A 26,593-nucleotide genomic window follows, 5' to 3' on the forward strand; every position below is an offset into this window, starting at 1 on the left:
CTTCATTAAATATGATTTTAAACTGCATTTTTCTTCTTTTATTTCTTATAACGTATTGCCATTTTAATTTCTATTGAAATACAGTAAAGTACCGTATAAGAAATAAAAGCAGCAATGGAAACAGAATTAAAAATCATATAGCATCTAACACAGCGCATTTCAGTTGCCGCAACAGGCAGAAAAATCATTATGTCGTCCGCCAGGAAAATCAGGAATTTTAAAGTGGTCTGTGGGGGAGAGAGAAGTTTGGGAGCCACTGCTCTGAATGTTTTGAGATGTTTTCTAAATGTTTTAAATAGGGTTTTTCTCTCTCGTTTAAATTCTACTGCTTTAGAGCGTAGTTTTAACCCGAAGCCTCTGGGTTTGCCTGGTCTCTGGCAGGTGGGTGGGGTTTGCATCTTCAGATGGGTGAGAGGGCTTTAAATTATATATATTTATATATAGAGAGAGAGAAGAATGTGCATGCAATGTAAAAGCTTCAGTCTGACAGGAGCTGGCTGCAAATCATAGCACAGACATGTTTAGGCGTTTGTGCCTGCCCTCATCAATGCCCCTCTTCCAATCAACTTTCTTCTCTAGGCTCCCCCCTGTGACACCAAGTGTCCCGGAAAAACCGAGACATCCCATTTTTTGCGCGAGAGCACGGCAGCCATTTTGGGCGTAATGATTTCACACCGAGAACTCGCCCTGAAAAAGTGCTTTTTCAGGGGCCTGAGATCTCCTGCGGGTCACATGACTCACATGGTTACACAGCTGGGAAGATGAACGTCCCAGTTTTGGGATTCAACATGGTGGCAGGTATGTGACATCACCAAGGACCGCCCCCCCCTCTGCCCCCCAGGTCTCAGGTTTGGGCTTTGAAATCTGAGGGTCTGGGGTGCTTCCGAACTGGCAAACCCTGCCGTTTTACTATTCTGATGTTTGGTGCCTTAGGCGACTTTGGGAGGAAGAACGGGATGCAAATGTAATAAATGAACAAATAGGTAATACAAGATTAAAAATGCAAGAATGGATCTCAATCTGAACCAGCCCCGAGAGAACAAGAGTCCTCTTTTGCTCTGGAGTTGAGAGCAGGGAGGCTGGAAGGGAAAGGGATTGCAGTAAATTGGAAACAGGCGAGGGAAAGAATGTTTCTGGAGACACAATTTGAAAACTGCAGGGGAAGTTCAAATGTTACGACTGTCTCCCCCCTGCGCCAGGCTTTATTTAGGCCACATGTCTGTCTTCCGGGCTTTCTGCTGGGGATGGATATGGCAAAAGAGGGCCTTTTCTCTAGAGTAGTTTTTAAAAAGAACCCAGACTTCAAAAACAAACAAACCAAAAACTCTGTGCGCCATCAAATATTTAATTTTAATTTTATATAACTCTAACCAATGTGCATGAACATGTTTGCAGAGCACAAAAGGAGATAGATCCCTCTCCTACAGACCTTACAACCAGTTGTTGCCAACCTTTCCTGGCCGGAGGGCACATTTTGAGATTTGAGAGAGTCCTGGGGGACAAAGTAGCTGCTTTTGAGGGTCTGTTAGGGGTGAGAGTGGCGTAATGCAAAATTAAAAAGACAGCCAGTAGAATCGTAGAATTAGAATGGGGACCCCTCTAGTACAACCTCTGGAAATGCACAGTCATTTGGGTTAGCCTTTTCTGAAGTTTTTCCAACGCTTCCATGTCCTTTTTGAGGTGAGGCAACCAGAGCCTTTTTATTGATTTTAGACACACACACAGTTGCTATCTATCTAACAGGGAACCTTCCTCATAGGGGAAAGTGTGCAGAAAGATGCATATATTTGTGAAACAGGCAGGAAGGCAGAACAATGTCCATTTCCTTGGTGCAACAGAAATGTACCGTATTTTTCGCTCTATAAGACGCACCAGACCACAAGACGCACCTAGTTTTTGGAGGAGGAAAACAAGAAAAAATATATTCTGAATCTCAGAAGCCAGAACAGCAAGAGGGATCGCTGCGCAGTGAAAGCAGCAATCCCTCTTGCTGTTCTGGCTTTTGGGATAGCTGCGCAACCTGCATTCGCTCCATAAGACGCACACACATTTCCCCTTATTTTAGGAGGGGGAAAGTAAGTCTTACAGAGCAAAAAATACAGTAAGTCGATCGTTCATGCTGTTGAGGAGCCAGAGGGAGGATTTGGCCATAAAATAATTATTTTAATCTAGGGCTGGACGAGGAGGAAACTACTTTGCTTTTTGGCGATTCTTATCTTTCTTTGTGGCTACTGTTCAGAAGCCTCTTTGCATAGTTTCCCCCCCATTAAGTGTGTGTGAGAGAGAGCTCATAATTGCCTTCTTGGCTCTCTCTGAGTTCAGGTTTGGGGTTTCTCTTGCAGATGGTCTGAGTGCATTCACTCTCTACTGCAGAGGCAATGCTTGTGGCTTTCGATGCTGCATAGTGTTTCAGAGCCATTAGTATTTAGAAGGAAAAGGAGATGACAGCCAAGGTTACACACTGGGGGGGGGGGGAGGACGACAACACTTTTTTCTGGGGTTTAGTTTGCAGAGAGCTGGCTGCCCTTGTCTCTTTCTCTGGGCTTGCACCAGATGTTTGCAGCAAAATGTTTGCAGTGGGCTCAAACCCTGAACAGGGACACTCTGGTGGGAGATTCCAGCCCCCCACTTGCCCCCTGGAAGGGGCCATTCAAACCTGGAGACTTCAGGTTAGACTTGGTGGTCTCACAACCCTAATTTTCAAGCCTAATTTTGGGTGAGAGGGGGGTAGAAGGGCACCTAGGAAAATGCTGGAAAATGTGTGCCCCCTGGCACCACTGTGGTGACCCTTGAATTGCAGGCTCTGGTGCATGGGTAGGCAAACTAAGGCCAAGGGGCCGGATCCGGCCCAATCGCCTTCTAAATCCATCCCGCGGATGGTCCAGGAAACAGTGTGTTTTTACATGAGTAGAGTGTGTCCTTTTATTTAAAATGCATCTCTGGGTTATTTGTGGGGCTTGCCTGGTGTTTTTACACCAGTGTGGTGTAGTGGTTAAGAGCAGTAGTCTCGTAATCTGCGGAACCAGGTTCGGGTCTCCGCTCCTCCACATGCAGCTGCTGGGTGACCTTGGGCCAGTCACACTTCTCTGAAGTCTCTCAGCATCACTCACCTCACAGAGTGTTTGTTGGGGGGGGGAGGAAGGGAAAGGAGAATGTTAGCCGCTTTGAGACTCCTTCGGGTAGTGATAAAGTGGGATATCAAATCCAAACTCTTCTTCTTCTTTTATTTAAAATGCATCGCTAGGTTATTTGTGGGGCATAGGAATTCATTCATTATTTTTTTCCAAAATATAGTCCGGCTCCCCAGTGGACTGGCCCCCTGCTGAAAAAGTTTGCTGACCCCTGCGTGTCTATAGAGATTTGGGGTGGACTTCTCTTGGCAATACTTTGCTGTAGCGACGTCATGTGTATCCACACACATCTCTTTTCCTTTGCAACACTTTAACTTCAGGAAATCCCCAATGTTGAGTTTGTAGCGAAAATGGCAACCACAAGAGGGAGAAAGGAACTCCTAAATTAGACTCTTGGTGACCTTAGAATGAGTATAATTATAGTTCATCTGAAGGCCTATTGTCTGTGAGACGTCAGAAAGTATTGCATCTCAGGCAGCCAAACCCCTCCCTGTGCCAACGTTAGTCACTTTCGTAGGCTTTGGGGTGCCAAGGGTGCTGATTTTCCTATCACTCCCTCCAACTGTGTCGCATGTTGGGATCGAACCTGCAAACTTGGTGTTAGGAACACCACACTCTCTAGCCAACTAATGAGCCATGCATCCAAGCCGTGAGGCAACCACTAACAGTTACTCCCCTGAAGACCTCAGTGATGGGGCAGGTGTACAAAGATCAGGCAAGGCCAAGGCATACTGGATCCAAGTTGCTCAGGGCCTTGTCAATTAATGCCAGAACCTTGAACCAGGCCCTGTAGTATCTGGGCACCCTGTGTACCAGAATTACATGCTGGCAATCGTCTCCACCAACAGTCCAGCCGCAGCGTTAAATCTTCCAGCAATTCTGACCAACACATTGTTGACAAGGCATCTCCAAAGGCAAAAACAGGGTTGAAACCAAGCGAGCCCTAAATCGTAACTATAACAGTTGTTGTTGAAGCATCTCTGTGAGAGGAGGCTGCTCTGTACGTGCTCAGAGGAACACTGACACTTGGTTCTTGAGGATTGAGCCTCAATGGCAAAACCAGGCAGAGGGCCTTCTCGGTAGTGGCACCCGCCCTGTGGAACGGCCTCCCACCAGATGTCAAAGAGAAAAATAACAACCAAACTTTTAGAAGACATCTGAAGGCAGCCCTGTTTAGGGAAGCTTTTAATGTTTAATAGGTTACTGTATTTTAGTGTTTTGTTGGAAGCCGCCCAGATGGGCAGGGTATAAATAGTAAATTATTATTATTATTATTATTATTATTATTATTATTATTATTATTATTATTATTATTATTATTATTATTATTATTATGTTAGGAGGTTTGACTCCCTTTGCCCCAGTTGACTTCTTTGTGCAACTGTGGGGAGCTGGGCCATTGGTCTGTCTGTGATCTACTATCCCTGACTGGCAGGGGCTGTCCAGGATTTCAGGCAGGGGACATTTCCTGCTTGGAGATGCCATTGAAGATGTACCTGGGAGCTTTTTGTGTGCAAAGATGCTCTGCCTCTGAACCAGGGCATCTACTATACCCAGCATCTACTATACCCAGTCCTTGCAGTACATCCCACCCAGCTTGTGTGCTTCTAAGTGGCTCATGTCTGGGAGGAAAATGTGGGCGGTCTTGGAGCAGCGACAGCCTTGCAATTACGAGACACGGTAATTCAAGGTTTCCCTTCTCCCTTTGGCTTCCAAAAGGGATTATTTTCCCACTGCTGCTCAAGAGGCACACTTGGAATTCCTTTCTTCTGTCCTGCCTCTCGTTCAGCTGTGGGCTTTTTTCTTTCTCTCTGTGTGTGTTGACATCTTGGGAAGGCTTCACCCTGCTTTGCAGAATGTAATTAAGTTCTAGAAGGGGAAAAAACTTGGTCAGGCTGTGTTTAGAACAGGCATAGGCAACCTTGGCCCTCCAGATGTTTTGGGACTACAATTCCCATCATCCCTGACCACTGGGTCCTGAGCCTCTAGCGCTATTCACCCGAATAAAGACATTCTCCTTACTTTCAAGTGAGAGTTGCTGTTGTCTTTTGAGTCGGGAGCCTCACACCAAGTCTGCTCTTCACTGGGCATTCGTTCTGATTTGTTTCTGGGGCAGTTACACGGCAGTGAGCAATTTGGCCTGAATTCATCCTGATTTAAATGTGCAGTGTTTTGATCCGCCCTCGCTATCCTGATCCACTTCTTCTAGCCAGCTGCAAAACTCAGGTTTTTTACTCCTCCCCCGTCTGTGTTCGAGCTGTCAAATAGTTTCTTCTTAGCCCTGAGCCAACATGTCCTAGCTAGTAACCAGCAGGTCTTAAGGCTTGTTTTCAGATGTTTATCTTTACTTATTTCCTCCCTTTCATCATGGAACCCTCAGGTGACAGACTTCTACTTTATTTTATATTTATTGCATTTGTATCCCATGCAGGGCCTCTCCCTCTCCTCATTTAATGCCCTACAACAACCCTGTGAGGTAGGTTAGGCTGAGTGGTGGTGACTGACCCAGGGTCACCCGGTGAGCCTCATGACTGAGTGGGGATTTGAACCCTGGTCTCCTAATTCCTAGTCCATGGGTTGGCAAACTAAGGCCCGGGGGCCGGATTCGGCCCAATCACCTTCTAAATCCAGCCTGTGGACAGTCCAGGAATAAGCGTGTTTTTATATGGGTAAAATGTGTCCTTTTATTTAAAATGCATCTCTGGGTTATTTGTGGGGCATAGGAATTCGTTCACCCCCCCCCAAAAAAAATAGTCCAGCCCCCCACAAGGTCTGAGGGACAGTGGACCAGCCCCCTGCTGAAAAAGTTTGCTGACCCCTAATCTGACACACTTAACCACTGCACCACACTGCCTCTCATGTGCCCAGATGGTTCCCCAGTCCATGCCGAGACTTGCTTAGCTTCAGCAATTTCGTAGGCTTGTTTGTCTTCAGACAACGGGGCCTTAGCAATATAGTCTAGCAGCTTGCAAATCATTTGAGAAAGTGTCTCCCTCAGTCTCTCTGCCCTTGAAATGAAACCTCCTCACTTGAAGGCCGTGACTTCCGTACACAGGATTCTCCCACCCCATTGCAGTCAGCAAATACCTTTCATTCAATGAGCCCATCCTACTAGCAGAGGGATCAAACTTGTCAGTGGCTTTTAAATCAAACACAGAGCCCCTCCCCATCCCCATACGCATTTATTTGAACAGCATTTGCAGAAATGATGGAGATGAATAAATCTGCTTACTGGTCAGACGGTGTTCATCTGTTTGTTTTTCTGTGTTTGCTGCTACGCTTTCATTCCTGGGTTTGCACCCTGTGGCTAAATGGCATCTTCAGCCGGGTTCTAGTGGGGCCATGGAATTACTGGCCTAAAGCATCATTATTGGTTTAGCTGTCTTCTTGAGAGGGCCTGCAGGGCAGGGAAGCTGCCACTCCGGACAGGTCTGTTGTGCTGCTTGTGTGGAAGATAAATACATCTGAGAGACTAGCTTCCCCTCCTGGAACATTTACATCCCAAATGGACGTTAGAGAAACTTGCAACTCAGAACGTGCATCTGAGCTTGCCTATTTCTTCCTCCCTCCCAATCAGTTTTCCTTTCCTGTCATACCCTTTTAGGTTGTTAGCTTGAGGGGAGCAACTGCCACCCTGGGATCCATATATATATATATATATATATATATATATATATATATATATACACACACATACACACACACACACACACACACACACACACACACACACAGTCGTATCTCGTCTCCCAAATGCCTTGGGAGTCGAAGGTCTCTGGTTATGAACTTAATTCGTTCTGGAGGTCTGTTCTTAACCTGAGGTACCACTTTAGCTAATAGGGCCTCTCGCTGCCGCTGCACCGCCGGTGCGCTATTTCTGTTCTCATCCTGAGGTAAACTTCTTAACCCGAGGGTTAGCGGAGTCTGTAACCCGAGGTGTTTGTAACCCAAGGTACTGCTGTATATATATATATTGCTGAGCAGTGGGGCAATTAAAAACCCCCATCAATAATAGACATGGAGTTTTGAAATGTACTTGGATAGATTTGTTTGTTTGTTTTTTATACTAAATCAGTTTGATGGTTGTGCTGGAAGATGGAGTTGCAAAAAAACTCAGCTTTCCTATGTTTCTCATAAAGCTGCTTTTCACATTCAGGCTACATACACATTACAACTTGAAAGCACAGTGGAAGCACATTCCCCCTCTCAAAGAATTACGAGCACTGTAGACCCCTCCCAGAGTCACAGTTTGCAGTAACCCATAATCTTCAGTTCCCGGAGTTCTGTGAGGGTTTGTGTGTTTTGAATGTGCTTTAATAATAATAATATATTTTTTTTTAATACCCCGCCCTCCCCAGCCAAGGCTGGGCTCAGGGCAGCTTACAAGCAATAATAAAAACAAGTTGAATGATTACAACTTAAAAACAAAATTAAAATACAACATTAAAATATTTAAATGTAGAGTGCATGCATAGCCTGATAGGCCGCAGCTTAATTTAGAGAGGCCAGGATAGTGTAGCCCTGTCCACCAACAGATGGGGCAGTAGGGAACCCACTGCCCCCTGGAATCTGATGCCTGAGGTCAAATCCACACCATACATTCAAAGTGCTTGTACTGCTTTAATAGTCATGACTTCCCCCAGAGAATCCTGGGGACTGGAGTTTGTTAAGGGCGCTGACCTCACAGCACTGCAGTTCCCAATCCCTTTAACAAACTCCAGTTCCCATTATTCTGCATGACTTTTGCAGTTAGGAAAGTGATAGAGAAAAGCACTGAAAAATATAGAATGAACGGACGATTAATGGGAAGACGTATAACGTGCCCACAAGAAATCAAAATGAACGTTTCATAAAGACACCAGCTGTGCACACATGACTTTTTACTCCAGCGCATTCCCTCCACCGGTGTTTGAAGCCAAGCGGACATGATGTTAGCCACAATCCAAATTCATCCTGTAGTTTCTGGAGAAATGCCCCTCTGTGGTGCATTTTCCTTCAATCCAGCTTCCATATGATTAAAAACAGAAGCTGTGGTTAAGCTGTAAAGGTAAAGGGACCCCTGACCATTAGGTCCAGTCGTGACCGACTCTGGGGTTGCGGCGCTCATCTCGCTTTATTGGCCGAGGGAGCCGGCGTACAGCTTCCGGGTCATGTGGCCAGCATGACTAAGCCGCTTCTGGTGAACCAGAGCAGCACACGGAAACGCCGTTTACCTTCCCGCGTGAGCGGTACCTATTTATCTACTTGCACTTTGACATGCTTTCAAACTGCTAGGTTGGCAGGAGCAGGGACCAAGCAATGGGAGCTCACCCCGTCGCGGGGATTCGAACTGCCGACCTTCTGATCGGCAAGTCCTAGGCTCTGTGGTTTAACCCACAGCGCCACCCGCATCCCTTGCAGTTAAGCTGAGGTGTGGACAATTGAGACAACAGTTGCACGTGCCCAGATGGGATTTGGAGACGGGAATTGCAAACGGGGGAACAAGTCAGTAATGCTCACCAGGTGAAGAAATCCCCACCCCGTCTTGTACAGCAGTGTGAAAAGGCATCTTGAAATGCATCTGGGGTGGTGTGAGAAACAACTTTACTGCATTTCAAGCTGCTGAGGTGTACCTAGCGCTTGTCTAATATCCTCATAAGCTTTATGTGAGCAAATTGGGATGGATGCTCGATTCCTTAGATCTCATAACCTTTTTTAAAAAGCTCAGATAAAACACTTTCATCTCCCAATGTGGTTCAGGTATCATTGTCTCATGATCTTTTTGGGTGGTGCCTATATATCGTAAAGTCGAAAATCAACGGAGAGGAAAACGACGCACTTTGTTAGATGTGATTATCTTTTTTTTTTTTAAAGTAATATTTATTGAGAGTTTAATAATTACAAAAAGAAGAAAAAGGATTAAACAAAGCAAAACAATACAATACAATGCATAAAAAACACACACTGCTTATCTTAACAAAACAAAAACAAAAACAGAAACAATTAAAAACACACCCAATATTTCCGTATCTTGTCTTTCATTTACTTGTTTCGCCGACCTCCTCACGCCTCCCTTTTTTGTATTCTAGTTCAGTTAGCTATTTCAGCAAATCCTTTCCCTCTTTCTCAGTTTTTGTCCTATAATTTATCTTAACACAATCTAACCTTATTTTTCCCCCTTTGGCCTATTAACAGTCTATTTTTACTTTATTCTTTAGATGTGATTATCTTGACCAATCTGTTAGAATATTATGTTAATCTGAGCAAATGCAAAAGTGAAATTAGATACCATAAACTGCAAAATTCTGTTTCCCTCTCGTTCTCTGGTAACAGTGGCCAGGGCTAATATTCTGCCAGAGTTGGTTTGTTTTTGTTTGTTTTTTTGCAATTTGAAAACCAAGCAAATTAGTGTCAAAATCAGTGAAGCACCTCAGAATTGCTTTGGAGTTGTGTCAAGCTTCTTAGTCTGACTTACCTTTGATTCTATCTTAATCTTTTTTTTCCTTTCTGTATGTTTATGTCTTTAAAAAAATATTTGTAAAATGTTTTGTTTGGTTCCTCTTCCCCGCCCCCCCCCCCCCATGATTTTTCAGGTTGGCGGAACAAAAACTGGTGTCGTGCGATATGTGGGGGAGACGGATTTTGCCAAAGGGGAGTGGTGTGGAGTGGAGCTGGACGAACCTTTGGGGAAGAACGATGGAGCTGTTGCCGGAACAAGGTAGGGGGCCGCCACAACCCGGGTGCGCAGTGTCCGTGTGTGCAGGGTTGTTCTTTTGCCCCGGAGCTTTCCTGTGAAAGCCCGCTCCTTAGTGCCCAATCAGAGCCAGGGTCAATCCAGGTTTCCCAGAGCCGTTCGCTCTGGGTTTTCGCAGGGAAAGCTTCAGATCAAAAAAAGTACTGTATTTTTCCATGTATAAGACTATATTTCCCCCCAAATTTTTAAAGTTTAAAATTGGGGGTCATTTTTTATACGGAATGTTGCAAATGTTTGTTTATTCATTTTGTGCTCAAAAAATAGGTGTCGTCTTATACATGGGGGTGTCTTGTTGTTGTTGTTTAGTCGTGTCCGACTCTTCGTGACCCCATGGACCAGAGCACGCCAGGCACTCCTGTCTTCCACTGCCTCCCGCAGTCTGGTCAGGCTCATGTTTGTAGCTTCGAGAACACCGTCCAACCATCTCGTCCTCTGTCGTCCCCTTCTCCTTGTGCCCTCCATCTTTCCCAACATCAGGGTCTTTTCCAGGGAGTCTTCTCTTCTCATGAGGTGGCCAAAGTATTGGAGCCTCAGCTTCAGGATCTGCCCTTCCAGTGAGCACTCAGGGCTGATTTCCTTCAGAATGGATAGGTTTGATCTTCTTGCAGTTCATGGGACTCTCAAGAGTCTCCTCCAGCACCATAATTCAAAAGCATCAATTCTTCGGCGATCAGCCTTCTTGATGGTCTTGATGGGGGTGTCTTATACATAGAAAAATACGGTTTGTGCTTGGACACAGAGCTTTTAAGTGCAAATTGTTCCTGGAAAGAGCAGAAGAAAGGTAAGTGAGGATAAGCCCGGAATGTTTCTGCAAACTAAAAGATACACATTTTAGAAATCCTTCTCACATATAAATTACGGTATTATTTGCTGAATTTGTTAGTCACTTAAATCGCCCAGGGCAACCTAAAAAGTGACTTACAACCAAACGGACAATAAACCCCACATACATATATTACAACCACGGGGAAAGAGAAGTGAATTAAAAACATCCTGCGCACTTCTGACCTACCCTGATGGTCTAGGTTTCTATGTGCCAAAGGTTTTATGAAGTGGTGTAACCTGGACCACCTCAGTTGAGAATCAGGTGTATCAAGCCACTCTCAGACCGGACACTTATGGGGAGAGGCCCAGGGCAAACTGAGATGCCTGGAGGTTTCCTGATCTTCTGACACCTCTGAGGATCCGTCTCCCTGGCAACCAGCCAAAGGAGATGCTTTAGCTGAGAGGCATCCAAAGTTGCTTGGAAATAGCAACCATAAACAGCTGCTTGCAAAGGATTTGGAACACCCATTCAGCCCTCAGCTCTGCAATTCCCCAGCTCTGCCTCCCACAGGCAGAGAATATGGGGCAGCTGCCAGCTGCTTTTGTTCAGATTTTGAGGCGGCGCTCTGGAACAGCTGCTCACATCTGGGTGAGATGTTTGGCGTGCCTGTAGAGATCTTCACTTGCCTTTTCAGTGATACATCACTAACAGCTTATTTAGTCAGCTGAGCTGCCTGAGAAAAGGAATAGCCCTGCCCCCTTGGCCCAGACGTTGTCATCTGCTCTGCTGCCACATCTGATTATTTTTTTGTGGTGTGTTTGTGTCATTTTTCTTGGGTGGGCTTGTTTTCCTAGGCAGCCGGGATCTGTATAAGCAGGGCTATGTATTATGAGGAGACTTTTAAGAACTGGCACCTGAGCAAGGTTTCCCCCTCTTCCTCTCCCATTCCCCCTTTCCTTGGGTATTGTGTCTTTTTTGAGGTTGTAGACTTCTCATTTTTCTTAGCTATTGTTGAAAGTCTATTAATATTATTATCACCATCACCATCACCATCAATTTATTAATTGCCTTCTGAACAACTATCTCAAGGCAACGTGCGCAACAGAAGAAGAAGAAGAGTTTGGATTTGATACCCCGCCTTTCACTCCCTTTAAGGAGTCTCAAAGCGGCTAACATTCTCCTTTCCCTTCCTCCCCCACAACAAACACTCTGTGAGGTGAGTGGGGCTGAGAGACTTCAGAGAAGTGTGACTGGCCCAAGGTCACCCAGCAGCTGCATGTGGAGGAGCGGAGACGCGAACCCGGTTCCCCAGATTACATGACTACCGCTCTTAACCACTACACCACACTACACCACACTGGCTCTGTGAAAACACAAAAACAGGTAACCTTTGAGGCCCTTCTTCATGTGCCTCTTCCACGAGAGGGTGGCAACAGAAGAACAGGCCTTCTCTGTTGTGGCTCCCTGTTTGTGGAATGCTCTCCACAGAGAAGTTCGCCTGGTGCCTTCATATTTTAGGCACCATGCGAAAGCATTCCTCTTCAACCAGGCCTTTGGCTGATTGACATCTGATGCCCTTTTAAATGTGTTGAGGGAAGGGGGATTCTTGGTTTGTTTTTCTTCTTATTTTTACTATAGGATGTTTTGCTTTTTATACTGTAATTTTATGTTGTGAGCCACCATGGCATCTATGGATGACGGGTGGTATACAAATTTAATTAATGATAATAGTAAATGATGATGAAGATGCCCTGGGATCTACGGATGAAAGGCGATATACAAATATAATAAATGATATTATTATTAATGTTGTTGTTGTTTTGTTTTTGTTGTTGTTATTAAACAATGAGGGCAATACAAGATAGGTGCTCATGGCAAAGATCCATTTATACAGCTGGGAAAGCCTATCAGGACAAAAATGACCAAAGCACCAACTGTGTTTTGGAATCCCAAGTAGGGGATCTGGAAGCATGGAGCAGGAACGTAACCCCTGCCTGTCTTTTCAACTCCAGGTATTTCCAGTGCCCGCCCAAGTTCGGCCTCTTTGCTCCCATCCACAAGGTCATCCGCATTGGCTTCCCATCCACCAGCCCAGCCAAAGCCAAGAAGAGCAAGCGAATGGCCATGGGCGTCTCAGCCTTGACCCACAGCCCCAGCAGCTCCTCCATCAGCTCCGTCAGTTCGGTGGCCTCCTCCGTCGGGGGAAGACCCAGCCGGAGCGGGCTGGTAAGGAGCGGCTTCCGTTTGGGAATGAAGGCTTGGGCCACATCCCCACACCATAACTTCAAAGCACTATGATCCCACTGTAAACAGTCATGGCTTCCTCCTCCAAGGAATGCTGGGAAGTATAGTTTGTTAACGGTGCTGAGAGTTGTTAGGAGACACGCCCCCCCCCCTTTTAAGGAAAAGAGATGGATTTATTTACAGGCGGCGGCCATTTTGCACACATCTAACTGACGTGCAACCACCGACGTGTGGGTCATTTTAGACAGGGAAGATGGCAGAACGAGGGTGGGGTGGGCTTATGCATGCTCTTCTCACAGAACCCCCGTGCAAAATGGCCTTTTTGCATTTCATAGATTAATAGAGTTGGAAGGGTTCTCCAAGTGTCATCTATTCCAAACCCCCGCAATGTAGGGATATCAAAGCATCCATGACAGATGGCCATCCAACCTCTGCTTAAAAAGGAGAGCTCACAACCTCCCGAGGGAGTCCATTTATACCCCACCTTTTCCCTCTCAGGAGCTCAAGGTGACGTTCATGGTTCTTCTCCCTGTCCTCAGTTAATCCCCACAACAGCCCTGTGAGGTAGGTGGCTGGCCTGAGGTCACCCAGTGAGCTTCATGGCTGTGTGGGGATTTGAACCCTGGTCTCCTGGGTCCTAGCGCAACACTTTAACCACTACTCCACACTGACTAAATCAGAGTCCAGCGTCCTCTGGAGGGCTTGGGGAGGGCTGCTTCAGAGCGGGGGGGGGGGGATATACTTTCTTGTGAAGCTTGCCTGTGGCCCACAGTCTTGTCAGCGTCTGACAAAGATCTGTTTATTTTGCCCGGAGCAGTTTAACAATCCATCCCTCTTCCCTCTGGGAATTATAGCTCTGTGAGGGGAACAGGGACCTCCTAACAACTCTCAGCAGCGAGCAACAAACTGCAGTTCCCAGGATTCTTTGTGGGGGGAGCCATGACTGTCAAATGATGCTTCAAAGCTGCCCTGTGGATGTGGTCTAAATGCAACAACTTGGTGCTAAATATTACTGTTGCAATGCAGTCTTGTTCCACTTTCTCTGCTGGCAAATAGGCTTTTTGCAGGTTCTCGTATTCTCCATGAAGGGAATAGGGGTGTTAAACCACAGAGCCTAAGACTTGCCGATCAGAAGGTCGGCGGTTCAAATCCCCGTCACGGAATGAGCTCCCGTTGCTCGGTCCGTGCTCCTGCCAACCTAACAGTTCGAAAGCACGCCAAAGTGCAAGTAGATAAATAGGTACCGCTCTGGCAGGAAGGTAAACGGCGTTTCTGTGTGCTTCTCTGGTTTGCCAGAAGCGGCTTAGTCATGCTGGCCACATGACCCAGAAGTTTTATGCCGGCTCCCTCGGCCAACAAAGCGAGATGAGTGCCGCAACCCCAGAGTCGGCCACGACTGGACCTAAGGGTCAGGGGTCCCTTTACCTTTACCTTTAGCCACAAACTAGATTTTGGGGGCAGAGGGAAGGAAGCCATATTAAAAGTGGAATCGTAGTGCTTTAATCTACGGTGTGTTTGGATGTTGGGTTTGTCGCGAAGCTGACGGACCGAATAATGGGCCTGTCGTGTTTCTCATCTGAGCTTCTCCAACCTTCCTCCTCCTCCTGCTCCTCTTGCAGCTGACGGAAACTTCTTCTCGCTACGCCCGAAAGATCTCCGGCACGACAGCCCTGCAGGAGGCCCTAAAGGAGAAGCAGCAACACATCGAGCAGCTGCTGGCGGAGCGAGACCTGGAGCGAGCCGAGGTTGCCAAGGCAACTAGCCGCATCTGCGAGGTGGAGAAGGAGATCAGCATCTTGAAAGCACAACACGAGCAGGTAAGGGACTTGCCTGGGCCACCTCTGAGCTGGCAGAGAGGGATGAGAAAATCAGAAGCAGGGAATGAAGTGCTTTTTGTTGATCTGTGTGGTATAAGGAAGAGAACTTTTACCGAATCAGACCATTGATTTATCTCTTTCTGCCCTACCTTGAGATTCCAGGGATCAAATTTAATAATTAAAACAAATACCTCAAGGACCCATATGAACCTGCCTAGACCCTGGGATCATCTTCTGAGACCCTTCTTCATGTGCCTCCTCCATAAGAGGTCCAGAGGGTGGCAACACAAGAACAGGGCCTTTTCTGCAGTGGCTTCCCGTTTGTGGAATACTCTCCCCAGGGAGATTTGTCTGCTGCCTTCATTATACACCTTTAGGTGCCAGGCAAAAATGTTCCTCTTCAACCTCTTCAACCTTGTGTCCTGAGTTTGAGTATCTTCAAAGCCCATGACACCTTTGGTCAAGGCTGTTCTCCAATTGGAGCGCTTACAGGCCAGTGTTTCCCACTTGTCGGTGTTTATACTACATTTTTTTAAGCTTTGCCTTGAGACAGTCTTTAAACCTCTTTTGTTGACCACCAGCAATACGCTTTCCATATTTAAAAGTATAACGGTGATATCTGTGTGCGTGTGTGCACATGCAGTCTCTATCTTGCCTGTGTGTGTGTTGCATGTTTTGGAAGCTTTCTTTTCCTTTCCTTAGTACGTCTCCGAAGCAGAAGGCAATTTGCAGAGAGCGCGAACCATGCTGGACAGGTCGCAGAAGGAGAAAGTGGAGTTGCTCAACCAGCTGGAAGAGGAGAAAAGGTATCCATAATAGATCAGGGGGGAGTGAGATACACAGCCCCCTTGCTTGCTCACACACACAGAGGGATTTGGTGTTGACAGCCCCAGCGATGGCACTTCCGGCTAGCAATGAGGGATGCTGAATGAAACCTGACAGAAACCGGAGGGTGGAAATGCTGGTTTTCACTTATTTGTCTGGCAAAAGAAACTCAGTCCTGCAAGCATGATTGGCGCCTGTCCTTTGGAACCCCAGCCCCCCACTGCATATCAAACAGGCCCCTTTTCTCTGTTGTTCTTTCGGCTCCTCTATCAACCGGCCTTCTAAAACCCAGGCAGCATCTGTCCTAGATCTGAACTGATTTGATGTATGTGATGCTGTTGTTTTAAACTGTTTTTATATTCATAGGTTATTCAATGTTATTTTATGCAATTGTTTTTATGTCTCTATCTGCTTTATGTATGTCATTATATTGCAAATCTCATTGAGAGGTCTCGCGGGAAGCAGTTCAGAAATTTGGTAACGATGCTTTACTTAATCAGCGCAAGAGAGATTCAGAGGATTTTTTAATCACACCCCAAAAATACAACCTTCATGCTAATGGTTTCCCCTCCCTGACTTTTTTTCCCCGCCTCAGGAAGGTGGAGGATTTGCAGTTCCGCGTTGAGGAAGAATCCATTACGAAGGGAGACTTGGAGGTAATCTGTGGTGGCCCCACACTTTTTAAAATGCATGAGCTGAGTTGTCAGCCTTTCTTTTGTCAGCCTTGTTTTAATAATAAACAGAGTTATATTGATTAGCTGCTGCCTGACGAAGTGCAGGGCTGGGACGTGTGTTTTCCGAACGGCTTTCACAAAGGACCGTTTTCGGACAACGTGCCACAGAGCTGACATTGCTCGCTTGTGCTTTGGGTCAGTCATGGGGCGAGTTTTGTTTAGTTTTGATCCCTTTGGAGCCTTTATTCTCTGGTGAGGGGGACTCGGTGCATTTATTTCACTGGAGGGGACGTGAAAAAGCACATTGAATGCAGAGCATATCATGAGTGTTTCTAAGTTCTGCATTGTGGTGGGTACCCCCTCACTGCCCTGCTCCTCTCCCAATTTTCTTCCAGTTTTGCCTGCTATTTAAACAAGTCTTGCTCTGCATCCTGGTTAGGAGTAAAACTGTATTGTCCCTTTGAGTGGGGGAAGGAGGAGGAGGAGCGTTTCTGCGCTGTTAGGGTGATATCAAACTAAGTCACTCTTGAAATAGACTGGAATTAAGCAGCTTAAGTACATGGATTTCAATAGGACTACTCTGAGTTTGACAAACTTTGGATATCACCTGCGGAAAGAAAGGCTTAATGTCAACAGCATTAAACATGCTGACATACAATAAGGATTCTTAATTAAAATCTAACTACTTTTGGGTGGAAGTAATTCGAAATGAGGAAAGCAGAATGCATTTATTTATGAATTTAAAATATCTTTGTGTATCCTATTTGGAAAACGCGACTTTGGCTTGGTGTTCGTATGCTTTCCACTTCCTAAGTGTATTAAAGAAGGGTGAAACTGCTTTTGAACTGTGCAGCATTCCCAAAGCAAAACTCAGATTAAAAGGTGAAGTGAACGCGATTCACCCAGGGCACTTTGGTCCATAGAAGGAGGAGCACGAGGCCGAGAATGGCAGGTTCTCCGAAATGCTGACTACGTGAAGCTCTGAGGGAGAATTGCTGCAAGGGGACAGAGAGGGCTTGGGTCAAATGGTACCCTGCAATGGCAGGTTTGTCTCTACTACTCTTGGATGGAGACAGTCTTGAGGGGTCTGGGATGAGGCTGGTTTGGAGCGAAACGCTCTCATCGCAAGCAATTGTTTGCATGTGCAGTGGGACCTGAAGGAGCGTCTCCACCCCCATCGTTTTGCCCAGACACTGAGGTCCAATGCTGAGGGCCTTCTGGCGGTTCCCTCGCTGCGAGAAGCCAAGTTACAAGGAACCAGGCAGAGGGCCTTCTCAGCAGTGGCACCTACCCTGTGGAATGCCCTCCCACCAGATGTCAAAGAGAAAAACAACTACCAGACTTTTAGAAGACATCTGAAGGCAGCCCTGTTTAGGGAAGCTTTTAATGTTTAAGAGGTTATTGTATTTTAATGTTCTGTTGGAAGCCACCCAGAGTGGCTGGGGAAACCCAGCTAGATGGGCGGGGTATAAATAATAAATTATTATTATTATTATTATTATTATTATTATTATTATTATTATTAGGGGCTGCCAGCAATTCAGGGCGAACAGAGCTGGTCCTCTGTGCTTGGTACCTTCAGGAAAGAGCACCTGGAGATAAATATACAGAATAGACGGGCGGTTGTCTAGGGCAGCAGTTTGCAGTGATAGGTTGTCTCATCTCGGATCAGGAGATGGGTATCTTTATATTTACATTGTTAACTTTTGGGGGGTGCCTGCACATATGTGCTGCCACAGTTCAGAGGGTTGACCCGGAAGCTGTCTCTCAATTGCGTGGCAGTTACTGCCCCTTGCTGCCTCTTGCTTGAGCGGGCTTGCCTGCCTTTATAGATCTTACGCTCTCTTTATTCTCCTGTTTGTGAACTGCCTTCCTTTGCCCTGTTTTCTGGAGAAGATAACGACATTACACTTCTCCTCTTGTCCGTTCTCTTTATTTATTCCTCTGTTTTCTACTCTCTTTCTCCCTCTCCCAATTTTTTTGTTTTGTTCTATTCCCCCCCTCCTTTTCCTTCTGTGCTCTTTCTTTTATTTTCTCCTCCCGACCAGACCCAGACCCAGCTGGAGCATGCCCGAATACGGGAGCTCGAGCAGAACCTCCTGTTTGAGAAGACACAGGCTGAAAAGCTTCTCAAAGGATTGGAGGACTCTAGGGTAATCTGTCCCTAATGCTCCCCACCCCGCAAAACGGTCTCATCCTGCCCTGCTCCACGCAACCCAATGCCTGTGGATCAGATTACTTGCATCTGTTTTGATACCAACAAATCCTTAACCTCCCCCCCCCAAAAAAAGAACCACTTTTGTTTTCGTTTCTGTTGTTTTGGTCTTCAGCTTTCATTATTTCATTTATTACATTATATTTGCAATTTCCGCTCTTCCTCTTCGCCCCCTTCCCCACCCGCTCTCTCTAACGCCCTGCAAAGGGTTGCATTTTGCAGTTTTGCCTTCTCCTGTAAAAGGCAAACCCTTCCTTTTGGTTTTCTGCCCTTCAGCTTCTCATGCAACATGATAACCACTGGGACTGGAGCAAACCGCCATTTGCCATCCGATTTAACCAATCGATAATCAATCGCTGGCCGAATACAGGGGGCTATTTATCTGGCATTGTGTGTGTGTCTGTACCCTCCTTGACAGGCTGCCACCTGTTCTCATGCCACCTGGGGAGTGAGGAGAAGGGTTTTAAAAATGATTTGCCATATATCTTCACCGACCCAAAAAGAGGGTTGGGAACGAGACTTGGAATTCCTTGGCCACCAGCTTCCCAAGCAGCTCTGCCATGGAATCATAGAATTGTAGAGTTGGAAGGGACCCTCGAGGGTCATCTAGTCATAGCTGTCAACTGTCCCTTATTTGGCAGGAAAGTCCCTTATCCCAGCGCTGTGTCCCACTGCTGTCCCTTATTGATGATGTCCCTTAAATTTCTTGGGTTTCAAAGGAAGCAGCTCCTCTCCCTCCCTCCCTCCCTGCCGACCAGGGAGCAGGGAGGCTCCAACTGGGTTGCTTGGCTGCATTGCTCACCCAATAAGGAGTCTAAGAACAACTGGGGGGTGGAGCTTGCATGCCTTGTGCTGATCAAATTGGCCACGTTGCCTGGGGACTTGCTTTTGCTCAGCGCTTCCCAGCAGAGAGGTGACGGTGGTTTTCCTTGCTGCATTCCTTGCCGGGTTGCTGCGCTGTGGGAACCACCGCTTGAGGCTTCGTTTGGCTGCTGTCTGGGTTTTCTGCCTTTGGCTCGGAGGGGCTCAGAAGTCGAACATACCTGTGCCTGGGAAATCCCTTGTTTTGGCTGCTGATCCCTTATTTTCAAGGCTGCTGGTCCCTTATTTTCAAATCTGTAAGTTGACAGCTATGCATCTAGTTTAACCCCCTGCCGTGCTGGAATGTCAACTAATTGTCCATGCTCCTTGATAAATGGCCACCTGTATTCGTCCTTTCATCATCACAGAGCTCTTCAAGGCCCCAGGAATTCTGCATTGAAACCAAATTCCTGTAGTGGTGGGACCAGAATCCAGGAATGCAAATTAAACTGGGTGCACGTTTGCTTAACTGTTAAAATGGACGTGGTGTTGGGTGCCAGGGTATCACTGGGTGCTTGAAGAAGGCCATGCGTCTCTGGTTCTCTGTCCGCCTGGGTCCAGTTCCGGCCTCCTCTCTGAGGCTTCCTCTCTGCCCCATCCTCTGGCTTGCTGAGCTGTTTGGAACTTGTGTGACTCTCAATTTCTGCGTGGAGGTCTTTCCAAGTTAGCTTCTTTCCTGTGCGCTTCTATTTATTCATTTTAAGCACCTGCAGCCCACTCTTCTGCTGAAAAGGCCCCTAGAGCAGCTTACCTAGGACAAGGCAGTCTCTTGCCTGTTACGACACAAAAGGAAAAGGGACGAGAAGGGAAGAGGGGGCGGAATAGGTGACTTCTAAGTGATTCTGCAATTCTGTGTTTGCAGCCATGCGTGGATCTGGTGGGGTTGGTTTGAGATCTGTTCCTTGAGATTTCCTGCCTCTGAAAGCGCCGTCCTTCCATTTATTTTCACCATGACTCGCAAGCCAAACATGCTGCTGCTTACCGTACCCCGCATTAAGCTAGTCAGCTGCTTCCCAGCCCATCATTCAACATTAACCATGGTCAGCAACGCGCTTCGCATCAAGCACCCTTCCTGACTCCTTCTTTTCTTGAACTCAGCTAATGGCTCCTTCTAACCGACTTGGCATGACTTGGTTTCTTTCTTTCTTTCTTTTTAAAAAGGGCACTTCACCCTTTTTACACCAGGGTAAGCCATGTGGCAATAGAGGGGACAAAGTTAACTTAGCAATGAGCAGAAGCAACTCCGATGTTACCTGGATCATGTTTCGTTGTTAAGGGGTTCCTTTGGCCCCAGGAAGCAAGGGACCAAAGTTGGGGTGGGGCAGAATGCTGATGTTTTCATTGATGGCTGTGCAATGGGTCACCGCTGTTCCCATTTGACAGGTGGGAAAGACTGAGGTTGATTGATGGGGCAAGGTGTGTGTGTGTGTGTGTGTGCGTGTGCGTGCGTGAGAGAGAGAGAGAGAGAGAGAGACCGCGTGTGTGAGCTTTCAGGAGCCTGTCGCACCCGGGTGGCAAAACTGTGAGCACTTCCGACTGCAGGTGTGGAAGGAATCTTTTTTAAAAGTCCTCTGCGTTTTGTCTGTCTGTAAGGCTGTCATTGTGCAGACACCGTCTTTGGAATATTTTTTTATACCACTTTTTATTAATAACTGCAATTTTTTCTTTTAAATTACAGTGGAACCTCGGTTGTCGAACACTTCGGAAGTCAAATGTTTCAGCTTTTGAATGCCGACAACTCGGAAGTGAATGCTTCCATTTTCAAACGCACCTTGGAAGTTGAATTCTTCCGAGACGCGTTTCTCCATGTTTTCAGTGGATTTCGACCGCCCATTGCGCCTCGGTTGTTGAATGTTTCAGAAGTCGAACGGTCTTCGGAACAGATTACGTTTGACAACCAAGGTTCTACTGTATTGTTGTAATCTGCTTAGGGTTGCTGTTGCTTTTTTTTTTTTTTTAACAGCCAGCCAGTATATAATTGCTGTTAAATTTAAATTCATTCTAATGGAGAAAATTAAAAATAAGCAAGGAAGGGAGGCCCAGCCTAATCCACTCCTTGGGACCCATTGTTTTGGGGTTTTTTTTTTTTTGCAATATATGGCTTTCCTCCATATGTACACATGCACACCCTGCCAGCCACAGTGATGGGGGATTTCACAGCTGGTAATAGGCCACACGGGACCCGGGACAAAATGATGCCATGCCAAGCTCTCCTGTTCCGGGTGCCAGCCAGCCCATTTTCCTTCTTCCAGGCTATTGACAGCCATCCCTAAATTTGCATCTTCGGTGTAATGCCAGTGGCAAGGATCCTTTACCTAGAAATATTACTGCTATTGTAAAATGACATGGTTCTTAGAGAGAGAGATGTGTGTATGCTTACCCTGGTGCAAAAAAGAAGAAAAACCAAATCATACCTCAAAAGGAAGGTTCTGTTTGCATTAGCAATGTACTTAGACATTTGCCTTCCCTCTGCTGAGAGTCTTTTCATACAGCAGCCAGCTCAGTTTTGCCACCAAATTCCCAACTTTTTAAATGAAGTTTGCGTTAGCCTCTTTCGCCTGGCGCAACCAGACATCCAGTTAAAACAGGAATAGCGGGGAGAGCCTATGTTCCTCAGATGTTGCCATACTACAACACTCATCATCCTCCGCACTGACCATGCTGGCTGGGACTGATGCTCGGCAACATCTGGAGGGCCACAGATTCCCCCACCTGCGCCTAAAAATGTATTGGGCTGTCTATTATTATTATTATTACCGTTATGATACACGGTGTGAAAAGACCCCAAAAGAAATGGGCAAGTATGAAAAGGCAAGGGCTGACTTTGCGTATGTGCGTTTATTTTATCGTCCACTCTTCCAGCTGACTACGGTGGCCGAGAAGTCGCGGATCCTCCAGTTGGAGGAGGAGCTGGCCTTAACGCGAGGCGAGGTGGAGGAACTCAGGCAGTGCTTGAAGGACACCCTTCCTCCGGATTCTCCGGACCAAAGCCTCGGCTTGCAGACGGAGGCCCTGCGCCTCCGCGACCAGCTGCTTTCCGCTAACAAGGAGCACCAGAAAGAGAGCAGCCAGCTGAAGGAGAAGTACGAAAGGACGCTGAAGAAGCACCAGCAGGAGATCGAGAAGCTGAAGGCCCTGAACGAAAAGTACTCGCAGGAAATCGTGGACCTCAAGCAGAAGGTCCAGCAGGCCACCAACGAGAACATGGGCCTCATGGACAACTGGAAGTCCAAGCTGGACACGCTGGCGTCCGACCATCAGAAGTCGCTGGAGGACCTCAAGGCCACCTTGAACACGGGCCCCGACAGTCAGCACAAGGAGATAGGGGAGCTGAAGGCTGTGGTGGAGAGCATCAAGATGGAGCACCAGCTGGAGCTGGAGAACTTGAAGGCCAAGCACGACATCGAGACGGCCGTCCACATCAAGGAGAAGGAAGGCCTGAAGCTGAAGGTACAGGAAGCCAAGGACGAGGTGGAGGAGAGCGACAGGAACTGGAAGCAGCAGCTGGAGGCCAAGACCAATCAGCACCTGTTGGAGCTGCAGGACCTGAAGGACAAGTGCCGAGACGCGGATCTCCGAGCCCACGAGCTGGAGAAGCTTCACGGCGACTATGAGGATCAGGCGCAGGCCATCGCTTTCCTGAAAGAGCAGATCGCTCTAGCCGAGAAGAAGATGCTGGACTACGAGACGCTGCAGAAGACGGAAGCCCAGAACAAGCAGGAGATCCAGCGGCTGCAGGAGAAAGTCCTTGTGCTGGAGAACAAGCTGCAGTCCACAGAAGCGCTTCATCCTTCTCAGCACACCAACGTACGTTGACTGGCCTAGCTGATTTCCAGCACCTTCCTCCAACCCCTCACCCCCCCCACTTTTTAATTGTCTTTCAAACTCCCGGATGCATTTACAAAATTCTAGCACACGACTGAGGATTTGAAGCGGGCAGTAATGTTTTCTCCAAAAGCAGGGCCGTCCCTAGTGTTAGACAAAGTGAGGCAACAGCCTCAGGTGGCAGACATTTCCAAACATTCCCTTCTGTTGTAAGACAGAGCTTTGCGTGCTACGCATCCTGTCTTTGCAGGGCCGGATTAAAACCTTTAGAGACCCTAAGCACTTAAAAGATTTTGGTGCCCCCCGTATATATCCAATTCAAAATATAAACAACAATAAACCGTAAAACAAGATTTTATTTTTCGAGATGAAACGAAACCTAATGCAAGATAGAAAGCGATGTTTATTGTCGTATGCTTCCACTTCTAAAAGAATGCTAGGTTTGGAGGAGCAGAGGCAGAATGAGAAATTAAGGTGGGAACTCTAATAAAGACAAGGAGTTTGTGCTGGGTCCAGGGGCAGAACGGAAGCCGGCGACAGCGTCTGGGGAGACAAGGAAGCAAACAAACAAATGAAAATGGCATAGCGCAATACAGACCTGCGTAAGGAAGAGCCATAGCTCGGCGGCCGACTGGCAGGCTGTTCTGAAGGTGGCTCTGCCTCTTGGGTCAACAATGGCTGTTTTCAGGTCCTGCCTTTATCAGAGCCCCGATCCACCTTTGGGAAAGAGCCCTAGTTTCATGTCAGAAAGCCCTATGCTCAGTCCCCAGCACTTCCTGTTCAGAACCATGAGGACTAGAGTCTTACTTTTTACATAGGTGGTCAGCAATTCAGTGACAGAGCACTCGGTTTCAGGTTTAGTCCCCAAGGGCAGCTCCGGGGAGGAGTCCTGCTTGAAACTTTGGAGAGCTCCTGCCAGCCAGTGTAGGCTACACTGAGCTAGATGGACCAGTGGCCTGACTGTGCAAGGCAGTGCCTGTCCTAGGTGCTTCTGACCAGGCTGTGTACACAGTCCCCTGTTCCTTTCCCTAATATGTGCGCAATCCTTCTGACGTCTGGGGAATGTGTACAATGGCCAGTTGTGCGCATTCTCCATTTGATTTGCATGAGCCAAGGTGCACCCGAAAATTTTACGCTTGCGTGTTTTTACCGTTTGTTACAGATGATTGAAACCAACGACATTTCAGAAGAGAAGATCAAGATGAAGCAGACCATGGAAGGTAACTCTCTCTCTAAAAATCAGACAGGCTGTGTTAAGTTTCAGAGGCCAGCCTAGAAACTGGCTTAATTTCAGGAGGCTATGAATGTCACTCTAATGTTTCTTGCTTCTGATGTTTGAGCCTGTTTTCAGTTTTGCGAATTGTGCTATTCCCCGCCTCCCTGTAAGCAGCGCCGGATTTACGTATAAGCTAAACAAGTTATAGCTTAGGGCCCCACTCTCTTGGGGCCCCCAAAAAAATTTAAAGGAAAAAAACACCTGGATGTACATTTCCAAAATATAAGATGAAAAACAAATTAAATAAAACCTACATACAGCAACAGTCTTATGTGTTGTGTAGGCTCCTATGCTGTAAGTAATGGGCCCTGTCTGCTAGCCTGCTCCCTAAAATATCACTGGCTTGCTCATTTCTATATATAGGGTGCCTACTTTCTGCATGGACTGGTTGCATGGCAACATGTGCAAATGGCTTTAGATCCCTATTAGGTCCATAGATGACCATAGAGCATATATTCAACACAAAAAACATCGACAATTGGTTGTTGACAAAGGACAGCTGGACATATAAAAGGGCCCCATTACCTTTAGTAGCTTAGGGCCTCATTAGTCTAAATCTGGCCCTGCCTGTAAGCTACATTGAGACACATAGTGAAAATTGGGGTGTTAATCCCTTAAACAAATGAATAAATGAAGCCCCTAATAATATAAGCTTGCAAACGTAACAGGTGACCCGACTCCCTCTTATCCTCCTGCAGATCTCCAGGACAAGCTGAGTAAGAAAGATAAAGAGGTGTCATCACTTGTCTCCCAAGCAGACACGCTAAGGACTCAAGTAAGTGGTAAGTTTGCTTAGGCTTGTGTTGGTCAGATTGACAGATAATTTCAGCCGGGGTGTGTGTGTGTGGCATGGCGTGAGGACGGACATCTATTTTAGTCCTCACTTTAATGGAGGGGCCGAATCTACATCTGGGCTGTACCACTTTAGAGCTGAGAGGAGGGCTCTCACACAACTGATGTGAATCGCCTGCACATGGAAACCAAGCAGCTCAGGGAGAAAGCAAAACTAGGGCCCGTCTCTGTGTGCGAAACCCGACAGCCGTTGCTGGAAGGAAAGGCCAGCTTTTAGTATGTGCTGGTGGCCGAAATCGTGGAAAGTTGTATTACTGATGTTTGATGGCTCATAAAGCTGGTGTTGGTTTTTTAGAATAATACAATAAAGTTATGCATGATCAGAAAGACGGTGTAAGGCAGAATAGAATGCAACAAACGGTTTTTAATTTGAATTATCTCCAGGCATGTTTAGCCTGGAGAAGAGGAGGTTAAGGGGTGATATGATAGCCATGTTCAAATATATAAAAGGATGTCACATAGAGGAGGGAGAAAGGTTGTTTTCTGCTGCTCCAGAGAAGCGGACACGGAGCAATGGATCCAAACTACAAGAAAGAAGATTCCACCTAAACATTAGGAAGAACTTCCTGACTGTAAGAGCTGTTCGACAGTGGAATTTGCTGCCAAGGAGTGTGGTGGAGTCTCCTTCTTTGGAGGTCTTTAAGCAGAGGCTTGACAACCATATGTCAGGAGTGCTCTGATGGTGTTTCCTGCTTGGCAGGGGGTTGGACTCGATGGCCCTTGTGGTCTCTTCCAACTCTATGATTCTATGATTCCTTATTCTATAAAAAGTTATAGCCAGATAAAAGGAGTTACACACAGAAAGTTGTGAAAAAGGTTATTTCATCACCGTTTCTGTTAGTACTTGATGTGGGAAGCTTTTGCTGCAATTACAGCCCTGCAACCATGTTCCATGGAGCAAACCAAGGATTTTAGTTCATCAGGTTTTATAATGTGAAACCATGATTGGATTATTGATTCTATCAATGGTACTTTATTCCTTGGATACTTCTGACTAACAAGTTTCTTTAATCGGCTCCACAAATTTTCTATTAGATTCAGGTTAGGGCTATTACACTCTGTCATTGGTCAGTTTTGAGTTAAGGATATGCACTTCCTGTTACATAAGGCAGACATGCTTTCTTTTTCTGGTTATTTGGCTGCAACATTTGATAGAATAAAGATAATCCAACGTAGGGTTGCCATATTTCAAACAGTGAAAATCTGGACAGAATTTATTTATTTTAGCTTTTGGGAGGGGCAGAAACTTTGACGTTTTTAAGCTAAGGTAATTTTATGGGAAATCAGCAAAAGCGACACTGGTTGCCATACGTCCGGATTTTCCCAGACATTTTTTCGATTACTTGCCCGGATGTCCAACATGATTTGTTCCAT

General features: G+C 46.5%; 1 protein-coding gene across 5 annotated transcripts in view; it reads left to right on the forward strand.

Moving 5' to 3' along the window:
• Nucleotides 1-26,593, forward strand: part of CLIP2 (CAP-Gly domain containing linker protein 2) — a 79,672-nt gene that overhangs the window by 38,121 nt on the left and 14,958 nt on the right. For 3 of the 5 annotated variants that reach the window (XM_081172906.1, XM_081172908.1, XM_081172907.1), the window contains exons 4-12: nt 9,704-9,828; nt 12,643-12,856; nt 14,494-14,691; nt 15,394-15,497; nt 16,112-16,172; nt 18,239-18,343; nt 22,129-23,073; nt 24,254-24,311; nt 25,066-25,149. In XM_081172906.1, the coding sequence (XP_081029032.1) occupies nt 9,704-9,828; nt 12,643-12,856; nt 14,494-14,691; nt 15,394-15,497; nt 16,112-16,172; nt 18,239-18,343; nt 22,129-23,073; nt 24,254-24,311; nt 25,066-25,149 (1,894 nt within the window). The remainder of the gene's footprint in view (nt 1-9,703; nt 9,829-12,642; nt 12,857-14,493; nt 14,692-15,393; nt 15,498-16,111; nt 16,173-18,238; nt 18,344-22,128; nt 23,074-24,253; nt 24,312-25,065; nt 25,150-26,593) is intronic. The other 2 variants (XM_081172910.1, XM_081172909.1) reach the window with 2 other exon arrangements.

The sequence above is a fragment of the Podarcis bocagei genome (assembly GCF_964188305.1).
Source record: "Podarcis bocagei genome assembly, chromosome: 15".
NCBI lineage: Eukaryota > Metazoa > Chordata > Lepidosauria > Squamata > Lacertidae > Podarcis > Podarcis bocagei.